At 39.4% G+C, this 18,665-nt stretch overlaps 1 protein-coding gene across 1 annotated transcript in view; it reads right to left on the bottom strand.

The window, feature by feature from the left end:
- Positions 1 to 1,122: 1,122 nt before the first annotated feature.
- Positions 1,123 to 18,665, bottom strand: part of DENND4C (DENN domain containing 4C) — a 118,292-nt gene continuing 100,749 nt past the window's right edge. The window contains exons 27-33 of the mRNA XM_077817698.1: positions 18,018 to 18,200; positions 16,141 to 16,330; positions 14,285 to 14,530; positions 11,359 to 11,476; positions 9,245 to 9,398; positions 6,789 to 6,853; positions 1,123 to 6,436 (exon numbers count right to left, since the gene is read on the bottom strand). Of these exons, the coding sequence (XP_077673824.1) occupies positions 6,300 to 6,436; positions 6,789 to 6,853; positions 9,245 to 9,398; positions 11,359 to 11,476; positions 14,285 to 14,530; positions 16,141 to 16,330; positions 18,018 to 18,200 (1,093 nt within the window). The 3' untranslated portion in view covers positions 1,123 to 6,299. The remainder of the gene's footprint in view (positions 6,437 to 6,788; positions 6,854 to 9,244; positions 9,399 to 11,358; positions 11,477 to 14,284; positions 14,531 to 16,140; positions 16,331 to 18,017; positions 18,201 to 18,665) is intronic.

Raw genomic sequence — 18,665 nt, 5'->3', positions numbered from 1 at the left:
CTGGCTGGAGCAAGCTGCACTGAGGTAGGAGGAGGGGGGTGGGGATGCAGGGAGGGTGGTATAGCTAGTGCATGGGGGACACTAGATGGGGAGGCTGGGGGCAGTTCCTATTTGAATGTCCAACAAATAGTTCAATGCAGGGAGGGGGCAGTAGAGCTCCTGAAGGGGAACATATCTGGAACCACTGCCAGTTAAATTTAATTTTTTCCTCCCTCTAAATGTTTGGATAAAGCCTTTAACTTATACAGTATTGACTTGTTCACATATTGACCTGTTCACAATTTCACATGTGAGTTTATCAGAATGTTCACTCAGTCAAATGCACCAACACTAAAATTCCAAAAAAGGAGTGCATTTTATGCACCATTGCAGAATTCTGTTTGCCCTCTTTCTTGGCTTGCAGCAAGTAATTTTCTTTCCTGACAGGTGACTAGAATAGTATTATAGTTAAAAGCTGCAGGAGCTATTTATGGCCATAATTCCATGGCAAGGACCTTGATTTTTAGAATCCTCTTCCCACTCACCAGAAAGAATCATGCCATTTGTCACCCCAGACACCCTGCTAGTAAACAAGACTAAACTTTCAGTACTTGGTCTAGCATAGCCCATTAAAATAGTTTAACATTGTTATTCTATAGAAACATACTTGACTTTCCAGGTCTCAAGCAAGACTGACTGATTCAAGCAATACTTCAATTGTTTGCAATGACAAAGCCATGACTATCAAAGCAACAGCCTTAGTGTGTGCCTAGGCTGACAAATTTTCATTATAATTTTCATTAAGGCTACCTTGTAATTATATGGTTGAAATTTCACACATCCACTGAATTCAGGTTTCCACAGCAAACATCTCTGCTAAACTGCAGACTGATAAAGGCATTAATGTTACCATATACAGTAATCCAGCATCTGCTTAAAGTGGAGTCACAGCTATTGTGGGTATAACACCACACAGTTTGGGTAATTCAAAGTTAAGTTTTTAGCTAAAACTGGATTAACTGGGGAGGGTGATGACTTTTTTTAAAATGTCAGTACGCTGTACACTTGCCCAAGCTGAACCCACCATTTTAAGTTTATTGCTGTTAAAGCAATTTGATGACAAAAATAGAACTAAAAAGGGCATTCCAGACAGCAGTTGTACATATTTTATTTGGAGAAATAGATGTTTCTTAGCTATACAAAATTCAGAACAAAGCACCAAGAAACATTGTCAAATGTACAAAAATATTAGAGAAATAATTGTTAGATCAAAGCACAGTAAATGGATGTCATTTTTGAACAGTTCAAAGACTCTAAACCAGTGCAAATATTGCATTAATAGAAAACTTCCCAACTCATTTAGTAAATTGATAATTTATTCACACTACTTCATTTTATCCTCATTAACCTAGTTTATTTTTAAGCTCCTAAAAGGAGTTCAGTGTGCTTGTAGAAACAGGAAATATAATCCCTTTTTTTTTTGCATCGATTGATGCAGAATGAAAAAATATATCAATTTTTCTTTTCTAATATGCATCACAAAATACAACACAGTAAAATCAGAACAGTACCCAACTCAGCTGTTCAGTTTCAGCATTTACGGTTTACAAGGGAGTGCAGTTGTTTCTGAAAAGGTCTACAAGGAAAAGCTGATATACAGAAGGCACCTGAAGGTTTCAAATTGTTAAATGAAAGAATTTTTATTTGGAAAGGCTATCATTAATTCAATAAAAAGATTCAATAGTTAATGAAATACAGTTATTTGCATGAAGAAATTGATGACTGATCAATGTTTAAAAACAAATTTCTACTTTAGGCTGGATTCCTCAGTTATATTTTTTTAAAGTTTTTAAACAGTTAAATATAGATTTCTATGGTCTAATTAATACACTCTTTGCAAACATACCCCATGTTGCAGTTATTTCTATGAAAATAGTAAACTCAAGCTAAGTAAGGTACATGTATATCATAAATTTGAGGCAATACAGAAAGTCATCACAATTAGGGTGGAAAAAAAATCTAGTAATTCACAAACGCAATGTGAATTAAGAGTTTAGCCAACGTGTGAAATTCAGCTATACGTACAACTAACTTAAGTTTGAGAAAGTGGAATATAATTTAGTTTAAGATACATTTTCTACATAACAATTTCAATTAAGATGTTATTTTCTTAACTAGTATTATATAAAATATGAAGACAATAGCATCAGCATTGTACACAGATGTTCTACTATTTTCATGGTACGTTGCACAGTATAGTTTGCTATTTGTTCTATATACACAAACTTTTTGGAATCTATTGCATTTTCATTTACAATAATTACAATTAATCTTTGTAATGTTCTAGAGTTTATTCACTCTGCACATCCAACACACAAAAAAAGTTCTCTATTGAGAATCTTGATTTCAAACTGCTAAAGATCCCATTTAACTTTACAGAAAATGTAGCTATTTTGTTTCATAAAGGGAAACAAGGCAGGTTTGGTACATTTACAATTGGATGAACATTGCAAAATACATTGCTCTCTCCATATAGTTAACTAGTAGTCCAAAATTTTAAAGACTACGTAAATTCAAAGAGATTTTCCTCTGTTCGTTATCTGTTTTATCCTAATAAGCTCCTTTTAACATCTCTCACACACTTCAGCATGCTTGCAACCAAGTTGTGCCCAGCTCCACCTATGTGATCATTTTGGTTTGGACCCTGACTTTGTGCAGCCCAATAGCAAGCTCTTCAGGTAATAATCATCTGCAACCATTATGATTATTAATTAGGGTTCCAAAATGTATACAATGAAAGCATCTCCATCCCATTCTTGGCTGCCGGTTACATCAGACTAGAACTGTTCTGCCTCTGGAAGCCGGGGATTCCCAAGGTAACAAGGCATTTATTTTCCTGCTTATGTAGAAGGAAAGAACTAGGGCTGAACTCAGATTCCTCTTTGGATGACATCTGGGGGAAGTTCACTCATACACAATGGATGTATGGTAATTTAGATCATTGGGGGATATAGTTCAAAATGTTAATTCTTAGTCAAGCAGCTTCCGATTTTACTCATATCCCCCCCCCAAAGTTTATTAGGTTATTAATTTGCAGGGAAACATTTATAATGTCTTTAGTGCCTCAAGGGAGGGGTGGGGGAACCCATTTAAAATGCAAATGGTAAAGTTTTAAGGAATTATCCTCATGCATTTTGGGTCAGATTTTCAATCATATGGGTATTAATGTGCATTCAAGTCTAGTCAGGTGCCATACCTGTTTTCCAAATGCAGTCATGAGGGTTTGCATATTCAGATTAGGTGAACGTTCATCTCTGAAAATCCAGCTGTAGGACAATTTGCCTCAATCTCTAATGTTCGCAGCTAAATATTTCACATAAAGAAGTCAAAGGAGGAGGAGGAGGAACAGGAAGTGATACATGGATAGAAGGAGGCAGCAACTTACAAGGAGCCCTCTTGTGAGCAAATCTAGCTGCATGTTAGATGAAATACTGTGATTACATAATCACCTTGAGGACTTTCACTTTCTCCTGCATAAATCTATTCTAGAGTCAGCTAGTTAACCAGCTATTAAAAACTAGAATTAAAAACCAAGCAGTTTAAAAAAACCCAAACTCAACAACAAAACAACAGTCCTCAATGTGTCCTGGATTCTAAGTTGGAAAGTAATTGTAAGTGGGGTTTTTGACTTGACTTCACTTAGTTTCAGACAGCGCTTTCAGCTAGCTGGGAAACAGGTATGTACAACAGAATAGAGACTAATGTTATAACATGCAGAGGAATCAGTGTGATGTAGTAAATCCAGGGACATTAAATCCTCTTCAAGAATGATCCAGGATCATAAGAGTATCGTTTTTATCTCATTAGCCTTAGGAAACAAACATTTAGTGCTAGATACCATGACACACAAGCTACTCTGGATGTTTACGCAAGCCCAGTGTCATATTGTTGAAGATTTGCAGCAATGCATATGGGAGGGCTGTTAAAACAAAGCAAATTGATTAAAATTGTCATCTACAATTATGTCTGAGGGTGAAAAAGGAATCCAGTTATTTCATTATTAGCCAATAGGCAAAACAACATGCAAAGATTTTCTGCAGCTGGGGAAAATAAGGGTAGCTAAATATTTAGGATGCTCAAAGAGTATTGCTATTTAAATTGCTCCAAGGAGCCATAAGGCTTAACTGCTTATTATTTAGGACTATCAATGAGAGGTAATAATTTAATTTTTGTGCTGCTGTACTTTTAAAGCCAGTACTAAAGTAAAGTATTAGGTACAATCTTTGCTATTTGTATAAAACTTATTTAGATTAGCAACTACTATAATGCAAGTGTAAGTATTCAAGAGCATGCTTCACAGGGATTTTTACATTTAAAATATGAACAATTAATTACATTGGTGAGGAGGGGAGCAGAGAAGAAAATCAAGCACCAATTCCACAGGTGAGTATATGAAAACAGCTCTCTACTCATTGTTGAGTTGGTCTGAAATCTGCAAAACAACGAACGAACTCAAAAGGCTAAAAATGACAGAAGAATTGAGATAAAGTTCTTGTACTGTGGTTGTGCTTTTTTGCTTTTGAGAATGGAAAATGCCGAATATTTTCATGGAGGGAGGCTGAACCAAATGAACTTAATAATACTAACATGGCCTAGGATCACCAATTGCTATGGGTTTTGTTGTTGTTGTTGTTGTTTTTATTATTATTAATGTGACCATCCAGCCTACAATGCCAAAAATATTTTCTGATAAATAGTGCAAAATCCATTTCTCTGAAGGAACACACATCTTATAAAAATGTTAGGTCAGCAGCATGTTAAAAGTACTTTGACGTTTCTGAGGAAGGGGTTCAGGTACTAGCATTTTCAATGAGATCCTACTGCCCCTGTAAAGAGTTAAAATGACTGAAGTGTGAAAAATAAGTAAAGATGCTGGCATGGGAGTAGTATGAGCAGATTACATTCAAGCTGAAAGTAAGAACATGCCTAAGTCACATTATTTTAATAATTCTTTCATGCCTTCTCTCAGTTGCTTCTTCCAGGAGTGACCTCCTTAGTAAAGGATGGACATGTACTGATTCAGCTCATTTGATCGAAGCAGAAGCAACAGGGCTATCCACATATGTTGCCATGTAATTTAGTTATGGAAACATTTAAGTCAAAGACCAATGTCTAAGTTTCATCTTGCAGAGGACATGACAAATATTGTCAAGTAGGTGCGAGTCTTTCCATCTACTGGCAATCAACTAAACATGGTTTTAACTTTTAAGACCAGTCCTTTGAGCTCTTCAATTTTTCTCTGTATACACAACTTTAAGAGTTGTATATAGATATACAATCTGGACCTACAGTGCAAAATAATTATCCCATAGGTTAGAAAGATACCAGGTATGGGGCAATAGTGCCTGAAGCTGCAAGTTCACCCCAAGGGGCACTTTTTTTGGGGGGGTGGGGAATCTTCATTTCTGGTCAATATTTGTTTATGTCAAAACCTTTTTGCACCCTAGTTTCATTAAACTATCTCTGTAGCTTGCAGAAAGACACCCATCTCCAAGCTGCTCAGGGCAGAAGCCCATCATTGTTTGGGAGAACAATGCAATATAGTCAGAGTATATCTAATTTCATGAAGCAGGTCACTGAATAGAGAAAAGCTAAAGTTTTATAAGATTGCCAAAATGGAAGAGTTATTGTTAGTCAACACAGATTTAAATTATTAACCGGGAAAGGACTACTGTCAAAAAGAAAGATAATAACTAAAGCTATTGTTTGGTATCGTGACCTGTCTAAAATAGCTGCATGGCAAGTCACAATTCAAGGGTTCCATAAATATGTACAAACATGCTGCACCTATATGCAACAAACAGATCCCGCTTTACCAGTGCACTTAACATGCTACTGGGCTAGAAAGGCAATCCAAAACATACACTTATAAAATATCTCAGTATTGATGGTCCTTAAGAAAGCCACCAACTAAATGCTCTTATTGAGCCACCATCTCCCTTCTCAACCACTTGATGAAGAAGATGGCAGACAAGCAAGAAGAAACAAATATATACAGAAAAATAAAGTTAAAGCAGATAAGCCATTCAAGAACTGAATATCCTTGGTATTAAGAAGTTTTAAGGTATTTTATAGCACTTTACACTATTTCATGAGATGACAAAAGAAAAAATCAGAACTTGTCCCAAAGAGAGATTTGATCTGGATACAACTTGCTGGATTTAGTCTTCTTTTAGGAACTTGAATCCAAATCTACATATGCTCAGTTTCTGTCCCATCTGTTTCTGTTTTGTGACGTTCCATCACCTCTTCCCTCATTTTTATATGACAGGTGCTCCAAAGCATTTTCTGCACCACTCCACACTGCTGCTTGGCGGTGCATCTATTTTCTGCATCTTCTCAAGCACCTCTGTCGTTAGACTTTTATATGCAAGTCTGTACTCACTGTCAAAGGCCTCTGGAATACAGAGAGCATAGGTGAAAGTGCTGCTTAAATGACTTCAAGTGCACACCATAAATATTTCCACAAAAATAAAGTTTCTTTTTTTAAAATTATCACTCTGCCAGATGTAGCTGTTTTAAGTAAGCAGTAACTGAGAATCACAAAAGCAAAACTTGTAATAGTATTCATTAGTTCATTCATCCTGAAGTAAGGAAGTCTGCCAATTGAACAGCTGCTTAGAAACCCCTGAAACAAATGCCAATTTTTTTTGAAGCTAGCTATCCTATATCAGTCCACACGGACTGTGCCTTCTCTTGAATATATTTGTGCAAATAAACATGTACATTTCACAATGTTTTCAACTTACCAATGTCAATGTTCTCTCTCCCAAGAGACACCAAAGACAGGAAAAGGATTTCTCTATAAAAACTCCTGTAAAATATTTTAAAATGTGAGTCAATTAAAGTACAAACTACACTCAAGAAATCAATGCTGAAAGCATGTTTATCGCCTATAAAAACACAGCTTTAACTATGTTTCCAATCTTATTTGTACTATAAATGGCTTGTTAATCAGTGTTGTCAACTCATGATTTTATGAGTCCTGCAGTTTTTGGTGTGCTTCTTTGAGCCCAGCTCCCGGAGTCAAGAGCTTATATGAAAAAATCTCATCTTTTCATTAAAAAAATGTTTTAGTCACCATGCTTGTGGAGAAAAGGTTGAAAAATGTGACACCCCCCCCCCCCAACGTTCACAAACTACAAGGCAAGTGAAAAAAACCCAAAACGTATTTTTAAAATCTCATTTTTAAATTTCTCATGATTTTTTGATATTTGGAATCGGCAATGTTATCTGTGTTTAGTTTCAGGATGTCAAATTTTCACTGGAACAGAATTATCCACAAATTAAACAAATAGGTGTATGGAACTAGGAGCAAAAAAAGTAGGGACTGTATTAATGAATAAAGTGATTTCATTTTAACACCCTGAAAATACACAGTTTCTGTATTTCAGTCAGTATGCACTTAAGAATGGGATAGGCTTGAAGAATTAAAGACATATGCACAATATGAGAAACTGACACAGAGCTGGCCTCTTGGTTTCATACAGTCACTGTATTCTTTGTAAATCAATCTAGATTGTGCCTGAATGAAGAAAGGGAACAGCCTACATCTGGTCTGTTGATTACACTGGAAAAAAACTGCTTTTATCTTTTGCTTATGTAAGCCCCTCTACTCTCCAGAAGGGGGGAAGAGGGGAGGCAGAAGAGAAGAGCCAATCAAGAAGCTCCGGGAGTCATCCCCAAAGGAGGCAGCTGACTGGACCTATCCCAGGTCTCCTTAGAGAAAGGGTCACTGAAGTTCTCATGCACTCAGAGCAAGCGTGCAAACAAACATGCACCACTTGGTACTGAGTAGCCTTTGTACGAGAAAGAAGGAAACTGTCAGCCTGGCTACAGAAAGAGTGGGAGAAGCACAGACAGGTAAGCCTCACCCAGGCACACAAAATTCCCCTTTACAAGACAGGGAAACCCTGCTTGCTGAGCCAGACAAAAAGGGAGCCAGAGCCTGCTGCAGGAGAGACTTTCAACCTTGCCCCAGCTACCAATCGGTCCCTAGACTGCAGCTGCCAGATCCCACCCACCCAGGTCCTGCCTCCAAGCCCTGGGGAGGTGGGAGAGGCAGGGAGCGACAGATGGCTGGTGCAGCATCCTGGCCCTGTGCCAGCCGCCCGCCACCGAGACAGAGCAACACTGCCCCCACCTCAAGATTGAGGACACAGCAGAGGCTCTGGCTTTTCCCTTTGCTCAGGGGTGCTCAACTCTTGCTCATGCCCTGCCCCCACTCCACTCCTTTCCCCAATGCCCCAGGCCCTTCCCCTTCTTGGCCACACCCCTTCTTTCCCCCACCCCTTTCACCAAGGTCCCACCCCCGCTCCTCCCCTTCCCATCCCCTCCCCTGAACATGCCCCGGCCCCCGCTCCTCCCTGCACGGAACAGCTGATTGCAGGAGCCGGGAGGCACTAGGAGGGAGGGGGAGAAGTTTATCAGTGGGGCCGCCAGTGGGCAGGAATCACTGGGGGGAAGCTGGCTGCCGGTGTGTGCTCTAGCCCTGGAGCACCCATGGAGACAGCACCTATAGGACACAGGTACTCCCCCAAATACCCTCTCCTAGTACACACACCCCTCCAGCACCCCCATAAATACCCCCTCTGGCAGCATCCTCTTTTTGGGATCCTGAAAGTAACCCTAGGAATAAGGGTAATAAATATTCCTAAGCCTCCAGATGCCAGTTTTTACCCTTAATCAAAACTATTGTGCAAAATGCAGTGCTGACTCCTCCAACCAGCAACTCGCATGCAGCTGAACTTCAGTGGTTATAAAGATAGTTCATAGGGTGCTTTCAGATCCTTTGCAATGTAAAGGTTTCAATGACAAAATGTAAATCGAGGCCCAAGATCTCCACATATTTTGTATCTGCTTTTGCACGCATATTTACTTCACTTACGTAAAAAAAAAAAAAAAAAATCAGTTTGTGTGTACACAACTGGGGGCTTAGTTACCGGATTTGCAAATAACTGCAGCAACTATCTGCACGGGAGTAGATCTACACAAGCCAGAATCTTTAAGGATCTCAAAGTGCCCGTATGAAAATCTGACCCTAAACATGCGGCTGTAGCATGTGTATTGACTGGGAGTGTCAGAGGGGGTTGACTGTTCTATAGCCACGTGTGGGAGGCCTTTACAACACTTAAATGGTACGTGATCCTGGTGTAGGTTTGGATATGACCGTGGGGGAAGATAACAGAAAACACTGTCCCTTTACCTTTGTCGTTTGACATCTGGTTTAACTTTCCGCAGAAGGAGTTTGATGGGTTCAACAACATTGTTGTGTTGAATGCTCAGTTTGATGTTCTCCACTAAAGTGCTTGTTGCCTGCTGATCTTCTGAAGCTATGGATGATTTCTTCTCTGCTAAATCTGGTGGGAGAAAGCAGCATTTCAGACCAATACAAAAACAGATGTAATTCTTAAACAGTCTCACTCTCATGAAACATGCAGTGAGTACAAGAAATATGTGGTCTTTGTGTGCAGAGAAATTTTGCCCATCTTGCAGAAGTTTCCACTACAATGGAATGTCTTTGCCTATTTAGGCATTCTGTCATCCTTTATTGTGGCAGAGACCGTGTAAAGCATACACACTCTGAGTATGTCCTGACAAGGAAGCACAAGAGACCAAACTGGCTCCAGTTCTTGACATGTATATTTTTGTAACAAAATCTTTGTCTATTGACACGGATATAAAAATGGTTCTTTTTAGTGCTACAGTATCTTGTTAATTTATATTGAATTCAAACACATTGATTGTGTTACACCTGGAAACAGACACACAATCAGATGTGTTTGATGCATGTGGCTGAAGGCTACCATGTTTCAGCTATGCTGCATAGGTTTGTGGGCTGCAAATTGAACAGACGGTTAAGTGCATTCTAAAGAAAATAAAGTTAGTAATATCTATGCCATCAGGCTGCCTTTAAGAACAGTTTGTAAAGGACGAAAAGTGAAGCTGCCGTTGCTAAATTTTGGCTACGGGCTACCATTAGTGTAGCGATACTGAAGCTGAAACAGAAATGCTGCAATAATGACCATCAGCAGCTGATCTAGTCAGGCATTTACACATTTACCACAATGGTCTGGTGCATGAACTGGTGTTTCCAAAATGACAATGAACTGACTTAATAAAAACAGTGCATCAAGGGGACAATGGAGTTTAGATTACAGGCAGAATCAACACATAGCAAAGTTGCACAGTAAGCTGCAAGCAAGGGGCATTTGTTGATGAAAAAGTCACGTCAGACACAGCGATCACTCCAATAAGTTTATGATAACCTGGATATAAAGGATAGCAGGATTCAGTGCATTTGGTGAACATATTTTCCTGTTTTCCACATATTTTCTGAATTTACTGCAGGTTCTCTCAACGGCATTATTTGGCCAGTTTTTCAGCACAAAAACCATTTAAAACAAACCCTTTGTTCCCTTATTTACATTGTATGAATTTGTATTGGGGGTGTGCGAATTAGAGTTATAGATAAAGTATTGGAAGATTCAAGTTGTCATTCATATTTCATATGGATGTCACCAACCTCTTATTAAATAAAACAAAAACAAAGCAAATGACACTATCATCCTCCTCTGGTTCTCCCAGTACATTTTTTGCTTCAATCAGTTTGCTTAGATTTAAAGCTCCTTTGGGGAGGGAGCTCTTCTTCCTTGGTGTTTTACAGCTCTGAGATCATTTCTTAAAGTTAAGACAAGTAGAACAGCTCATGCACCAAGAAAATATTTGAGACATGTAACATAAGAGTACATAGTACACTACGCATGCATGTTTCAAAACTCTCCTGCTATAGTGGAAAACCATGTGAATGGAAGCTAACGGCATAAACACGATAGCTACACATGGTAAATCAGGGTGCAGAAAGGTGGCAACTATTTATTTTAAAAAACAAAAGCAAAGAATTTTATTTTAGGAAGATTTTCCTTTGTAGCGGTTCTTCCCTTTCACGGTTGTACTGATATGGTAGACAGGTCAGTAACACAGCAAGAAAGTTCAGACCCATGCCCTTACTGAAGTTTATGTACACGCTGCCATCTGATCAAACCCTTCCCCTATTTTATACCTGATATATAAACATGCAAAGAATACTGCAATGTGTATACAAAGGAGGAAGACAACAAATGTTTTCATATCAGGTTTCACATTGTTTACATTGTGTTGTCATTCAAAATGTGGTGGGTGCTTTGCAAACACAGGGGAAGACAATTCTTGCCATGGAGAGCTTAGAATCTGTAAAGAAGCCACAAGGTAAAAAGAAATGTTTAGTGTCACCTCTCACTCCCCATCCCACATGCTCTCTTTCACACTTGTTTCACTTACTGAGATTTCTCCAAGATATATATAGAGACTCTCCAGGCTCTTGGTGAAGGTTGATGTTGTCCCACAGTAGCTGGATGTATACTAACTTACTGTCTTGAGACAGAGATGACAAAGGAAGCTAGAATGAGGGAAAGAGAAGTTTAAAGAGGTCAGCACAGGATCACGCAATTAAAAACTTGATAGCAGGCCCAAAAAGTGTTATTTCTTATCTCTGTTGCTGAAAAGATTTGTGCTATTCATTTTGAGACACAAAAATGGAGAGGCTAAACTGCAGATTTCATTTGGTAGGAATTAAATAGAGTATTGTCTGCACTGCAGTACTAAGTGGCTTTTTTTGACTTAGCTTAAACCCCTTCCTGCGTGATATAAGCTAAACCAAAAATTGTACTGGGCATCTACACAGGCTGTATTGATATAAATGTATTATTATTTGTATTGCATGAACACTTAGGAGCCTGAGTCACAGACTATGGCCCTAGTGAACTATGCACTGTACAAATGCAAACAAAAAGATGGTCCTTACGCTGCTCGTAGTATGTGCCTGCTAGCAGATGGTGATCCTGCTGCAAAAGGCTTTACATTACCCTTCTGTTGGTTTCCAAGCTCCAAGAAAGGAGAGCATTTGGACTCTGTGTAACAGGTGGGACTGTTTGTACAGCAGGTTGGGAAAGGCAGCTGCTCACAGATATTTACTAAGAACACAAATTATCCCTAGTAACACCACACATCTAGTGGGTTTGTTATCGCAGACACATGAAACTTATAATTACAGCTCAATTTTTCATAACTTTTGTAAAATTAGAAGTGCCTTCTGAATGACTATGCACTTGCTGCATGAATTGGAAGTGAGAGATGGACAAGAAAGCTGTGTAGTTCATTCCCAGTCAGTGTAGGCTCTCTCCTGATAATACAGTGTATTTTCCAGTTTAGCTTGTAAAGTTTCCCAAGTGATGGGGCTTCAGCCATATCTCGACAGGCTATTCCATTACATAGTTCAAATACCTGATGACCTCTAGTATACACATTTGGCACACGTGCAGAAGTCAGATGTGTACCTATCTTTGAAAAAATCTGGCCCTTAAAAGAAAGGATGAAATGCCAGAAAATAATGCACCTGATTCTCTAGTCTTTTCTTACATTTTTATACTGATGTGACTCAATGAAGTTATGATAACAAAAAACTGGTGGAATGAAGCATGGAATCCAGCCCAATATCTGAAAGAGATTTCACAGTGTGGTAGGGAATCTGCCTTGCTGTGATGTGTTATAACTTAAAGCTGCTGTTCATGAGTTGTTAGAATTCCCCCAGAGCTTCTTTCTAACCCCGGCTATCAGCAGCCATTGAGAAGAATCTCACTTAGTAGCTTTTGAAAAATCTATAAAAGGATGTAGTGGCATTATACCCCATATTCTTCATAGAGATACGTTTTAAATATGATTATGGCATAACTAAGATGTATTTTATGCAAGATAGTTCATGTACGAGATCATTGGAAAGGTTATGATTTACTGAACATGATTATCCTATTTGTATGCATGTTATCATTTTTATATCTGAAGTTAGAAATATTGTCTATGCATCTATTACAAATGTGTTTACACCTGGTGAATGCCCACTAGACAGAATGCAATTGGTCTGGATGGCCAGCTGGGAAAGGCCACTAGGAAAAACAATAGGCCTTTGAAGATGCTTATCTCCCATCTTCCTGGGAAGCCTTCCTGGGGACACTGCAAACAGCATTTGAGTTATGGCTGCAGGGACTTGTGACCAAGTCACCTGGTACTGGACTCCATGATGATACCAGTGTTTTTCTAGTGATCAGGGGTAGGAATCACACTGGGAGACAAAGGAGTTCTATCATATGCAAAAACTATTTAAGGCAGGGTGGTATCACCATTGTGGTTCTTTATTCATTGACTCCCCACCCAAGAAAGGGGACTCCTGGAAACACATGAGAACGAAAAGACTGGACTAGGGGAGAAGGACTGATCCCAGGCAAGAGGGTTGTTTGGCCTGTAAAAGAATATCCGGAGATTTAAGCTGCAAGCAAATACAGCTTGCCTTCAAGAATCTCTGCAATCTGCCTACAACAACATTTAGGGTGAGAATTTGCTACTTATAACCAGTTTCTTTAGTATATTAAGCTTAGATTGCATGTTTGTTTCATTTGCTAGGTAATCTGCTTTGATCCGTTTGCTAAATCCTATGATCACTTAAAATCTATTTTTTGTAGTTAATAAACTTGTTTTGTTTGGTCTAAAACCAGTGTGTGAAAATCATAACTTGGGGCAGAAAGCTGCATATATCCCTCTCCACATTGAGGGAGGGGGTGAATTTCATGAGCTTATGCTGTACAGTTCTCTCTGCAGTGCAAGACAGTACAATTTTGGGTTTACACTCCAGAGGGGGGTGTGCACTTGAGTACTGGGCAGTTCCTTAGCTAAACTTTCCCATGCAGAGTTGATCTCAGCATCTGTATGAATAGCTGCATCTGGGTGCATCCGTACCTGTATGTTGTTTAAGTGCAGTCTGAAACCTGAGGGAGGGCTTGCCTTGCCTCAGCAATACAGTGTAAAAGGAGCTTAGGCTGGTGGGTCAGGCGGGCTCAGTGGCACCCCACTCCCAGGCAGCCACTCCAGAAGTGGGCAGGGGAGAGAAGAGGAGAAACCCATCAGATGCCATGGCTAGAGAACAGTTTGACCAGCAGCCAAGTGCTCTTTTCACTCATCATCATTCAAGATAGCTCATGTAAAAGGAATCCTATTACCAATATTAGAAATAGAAACATACAATTTGGTATTTAAAAAAAAATCTAGATTTTTTTAAACTATCGTCAAGCAAGCTTTTTCTGACATTTTTTATAAACAAAAATAATTCAATATGCTGCTATGTTTGTGCATGACCAATTACTGTTAAGGCACCTACCTGCACCCCGTCATTACAGTGTTCTGATGTCAGAATGAGTCCTGGCAAGTTGCTAGGTAGATCCAAGCGCCGGAAATACCAAACTAGGTTCCAGAAAATGATGGGATGTTGGTTGATAAATGTGGATGTGTGAATCACTTGTTCCCCCTCATTCTCTAACAAGGATTCGAGCTCTTTACGTAGCACCAGAGGGCTCAAGTATGGTACAGACAGAGGGAGCGGATTGGGCCTTTTCCGTAAAGGATCCTGAAAGAAGAGCAGCAATTGTTACTTTTGGCCCCCAGAAATACTTTTGGGGATCATTTCTCATAGCAATCTTAACTTGCACTGCTGCAGAACTAACATTTCTAAGTCTTTGGAAGTAACGAATGCACTACAGCTATACCGCGGCTGTCGGTTTTGATTTCTGAACTTTTCCTTCTCTTTCCTCACAAAAGCAGAGCTTGTTAAAATAATTGCTCTACAGATTAAAAACCAATGTTGCAACACATTATAAGGTAAGTCCACCAGGAAGCAGCTTAAATGGGAAAGAAACTTCACCGTTGACCAGCAGCCACTAAGTCCATCAGAAGGAGACACATCCTTGTTTAACATGGAAGTACCTACTGTAATGAACTCCATTCCCCCACCCCCTCTCTCCCCACAAGAGAAACCATCTGAACCATTTTTTGGTGGGGCGGACAGGCGGTAAGAGAAGGGAATGACTTGCATATACCTCTTGGAATAATGTGCTATTTTTATTATTAGATGGTCCATTCCAGAATGCTGGTCACTTGTTTATAAATTTCTGATCCCTTTAGGAAGGTTAAGGAAAAGTCTGTACTTCCAGAGTAAGAATTTCAAATCAAGAAGCACTACTTAAAATGTATACAGGAAAGTCAATCCTTCAACCATGTCAGAGCAACTGAACCATGGAAAAACCTAAGATATCTAGACACACTAAGGGCATGGTTACACTTGCTGATTTAGAGCGCTATGAGTTAAACCAGCCCTCGGAGAGCGCAGTAGGGAAAGCGCTGCAGTGTGTCCACATGGTCAGATTCAAGTGCACTGGCGCGGCCACGTTAGCAGCTCTTGCAAGGCCACAGAGAGCAGTGCATTGTGGTAGCTATCCCAGCATGCAAGTGGCTGCAACATGCTTTTCAAATGGAGTGTGGGGGTGGAGTGTGACAGGGAGTGTGTTGTGTCTATGTGAGGGGAGAGAGTGGGTTTTTAGGGGGGCTGAGTGTCAGCCTGCTGTCTTGTAAATTCAGACAGCAGTAGACCCCCCTCCCCTCCGCCCCTCTCTCTCTCACACTCATAGCAAGCAACATTCCACACTAATGGTTGCTTTGTCCCAGGGCAGATAAGCAGCCAGCTCTCAGAAACAGAGCTTTGACAGGGCATATCCGCATTCCTGCAGCTGATTCCAAAACAAGGACAAGAGTGGCCAACTGACTCAAGGGGATTATGGGACATTTCCGGAGGCCGATCGCAGTGCAGTAATGCAACACCTCATTCACACTGATGCTGGGGCGTTTCAGCCAAGGCGCAGCAAGCGTTCTGCTTCTCGTGGAGGTGGATTACCAGGAGTGCTCCAGCTACAGAGTCCAGGCGCTCTAAGTGCCTCGCCAGTGTGGACATGAGTTAGGGCGCCTGGGGCTGCTTTAATGCGCTCTAACTTGCGAGCATAGCCAAGCCCTTAGAAGAAAATACTTTACTCTTAGGGAAAGGGTCGATATATATTTGAGCCCGGTAGTGCCCACAGTATTCAAGAATGGCAAGCAGCAGTAGATCTTTCAGGATGTCGTTCAGGAAGCAATTTATTAGCATTGGGTTAGATTCTCTTCACATCAAACATCTTATTTGCAACCTACCACAACTTCTTGCAAGCTATTTGGAAGACTAACTGTTGAAATGCCATGAGATGGTCTGTGTGTGAGATCAATATTTTGCAGAGGGCCTCCGACACTATGGCTCCGAGTCAAAGATGCTCCTCGTTTTGATGAATTGATAACAGACTTCTTCAGAGCCCTGGGGCCTTCACTCTGTTCTTCTGGCACATCACTATTTGGGTTTCAGAAGAGAACACGTTAACGTACTGCTACTCAGCAACACCTACTGACAGACAGTAACCAGAGAAAGATTCTCCCATAGGTGTTCCATGTAGTTTTCTATGGAAAGGAAAGCCTCAGTCATTGGGTTGGCACAACACTATTCCACAGAAAAACTCAGCACAATATAAAAAAAAAAAAGTCACATTTTAAAAGAACATTTCTGTATCAACTGTGAAAAGCACTTGAAAGTTTTTAACTAAAACCTGCCCTTATGCAGCCTATTACTCTAGTGCAGCCACCTTGCTTAGAAACAGAGCTGGACAAGAAATGCAAGGTATTTTCTATCAATACATACTTACTATTTAAGATGAATTTATTTTGGTCATGCTCACATTTTACCTCAACTTCCCTTGCGTTTGCTTTCTCTGAACTGTCATGCAATTGAGTTTTATGCACAAATGTTCACAGAAAGCAGGTTTATAAATGGCATGCATAAATGTTTGCAAAAATCCTTAATTTTAATGTCATGCTAGAAGTGCTCCCACACTCTTGCCATCAGGGAACTGAAGCAATACTGTGTGACTCATCTGACCAGTCATAACTAACCAATGCAGCTCATATTGCAAACAGCACATGATGACTACTCTCAGAACTATTTGGAATCAATGCACTGCACACAGTTGAAAAATCTTAAAAATTTAGTTACTCCAGAACAAATTGATTTTTCTAAAAATCAGTCTTCTTCCAGATATTTTGCAGTAGGAGAGGGCTAAATTCATGGGATAAAATTTTAGTTCCAAATTATCTGTTTGGCTCCACTGAGACATTTGTGATAGAGTTAAGAGGTACTAATGTAAGATGATAAACCAGTTTAAATCTCTGAGCATAAGATTAACTAATATTACACAATAAAATAGGTCATGTTCACACCTTAAGAGTCTCACTCACAAGGGCATAATTGGTGCTACTCAAATTTTCCAAACGTAAAATTTTAAAGTTTTCATTAAATTTGAGTTAGATAAAAATTTTGTTGAAAATTCAATTAACAAAAGCCACCCCCATGTAAAAAAATTGTCTTTTTTTAAAAACCAGTTCTACACCTCTTCCACACAACATAGGGCTACTGCCCTCATGCTTCTTCACAAACTGCCACAAGAGTGATAGCTTTTCAATGACAGCGTTAAAACTGCATATTACAGAACTGCTTATGCTAAGCAAAACCTCTTACCTTAAAGAGATGATTCCGAACAAATTGATTATTTCCATAATATAATAAACTGTATTAATTTACATACTGGAAAAATTCATGCTTAAAATAACTTTAAAAATACATGTTAAAATTCATAGGAAATTGCTCCAAGTTCATGTATAACTGAATTATCAGATTCAACTGCAGTTCTATAGGCAGACTGCTTCTAAGGCACTAATTCACAGAGATGAACTTAAAGCAATTTGCTAACAATTATTCTTACAAGGTGCAAAAAGTGAGGGAAGACCAACCAATGATAATAGTAAGAATGACTTTTCTATATCATATTTGGCACACTAGCGTTTAATATACAGTGGGACAACAGTATGCTAAATTTTCACTTTTCAACAAGAGAGACAATATTGAAAGTGCTAGTAATTTCTAATGGTACCATCACAAAGTATTTTGTTTAGAAACTAAGAATGGTTTTCTCCTTTCTCCCCTCTACCTTTGCTCAGTTGCAGAGCTGGTTTCTTCAGCTATGGTCTGGTTGGGCTTTGGGTGATCTGAAAAACTGATCAAATCAGCAACAGCAGGACTGGACACAGGTTTCTGCTCCAGAGGATCCGTGGTTAATGGAATGTTTCCACTATGTAAACTATCTCCAGATGTACTTTGTTTCAGAAAAAAGCTAAACAGTGAAATGACCAAGAGAAAAGGGGAAAAAAGGCATTAAACGCATAAGTTTGTGTATGTTTTTAAAAAGTTTATTTTCCAAATAGTTACAATTACAAACATACAAAAGAAAAAAGAACTGTACATAAAATCCCCTCCAAAATCACAACAGTAAGACTTGCATTGAGCTTCAGAACGCCACTGAAGCCTTTACAGGATCACAGCCTTAGTTCTTGCTACTGTTGCAACTCAAAGCACAAATTAGAATATAGCAGATTTTTTTTTCTAATATAGGGTGTAATTTTGTACTGAACCTCTAAGAGTCACAGCACAAAAGTCCCACTCGGGGGAAGATGGAACTAAAGTGACATTAAGATACCTTTTGTGTCTTTATTCTGGGATCTTCTGGTGGCCAGTGTAGCCCCCAACATAACTTAGGCAGCCCGTGGGGCTTGCCTACATTATGTCAGTCCAAAGTAAA

The sequence above is a fragment of the Eretmochelys imbricata genome, chromosome 5 (genome assembly GCF_965152235.1).
Source record: "Eretmochelys imbricata isolate rEreImb1 chromosome 5, rEreImb1.hap1, whole genome shotgun sequence".
NCBI classification, from domain to species: Eukaryota; Metazoa; Chordata; order Testudines; family Cheloniidae; genus Eretmochelys; species Eretmochelys imbricata.
The sequence above is the reverse complement of the archived record's forward strand: the minus strand, read 5'-3'. Positions and strand labels throughout refer to the sequence as shown.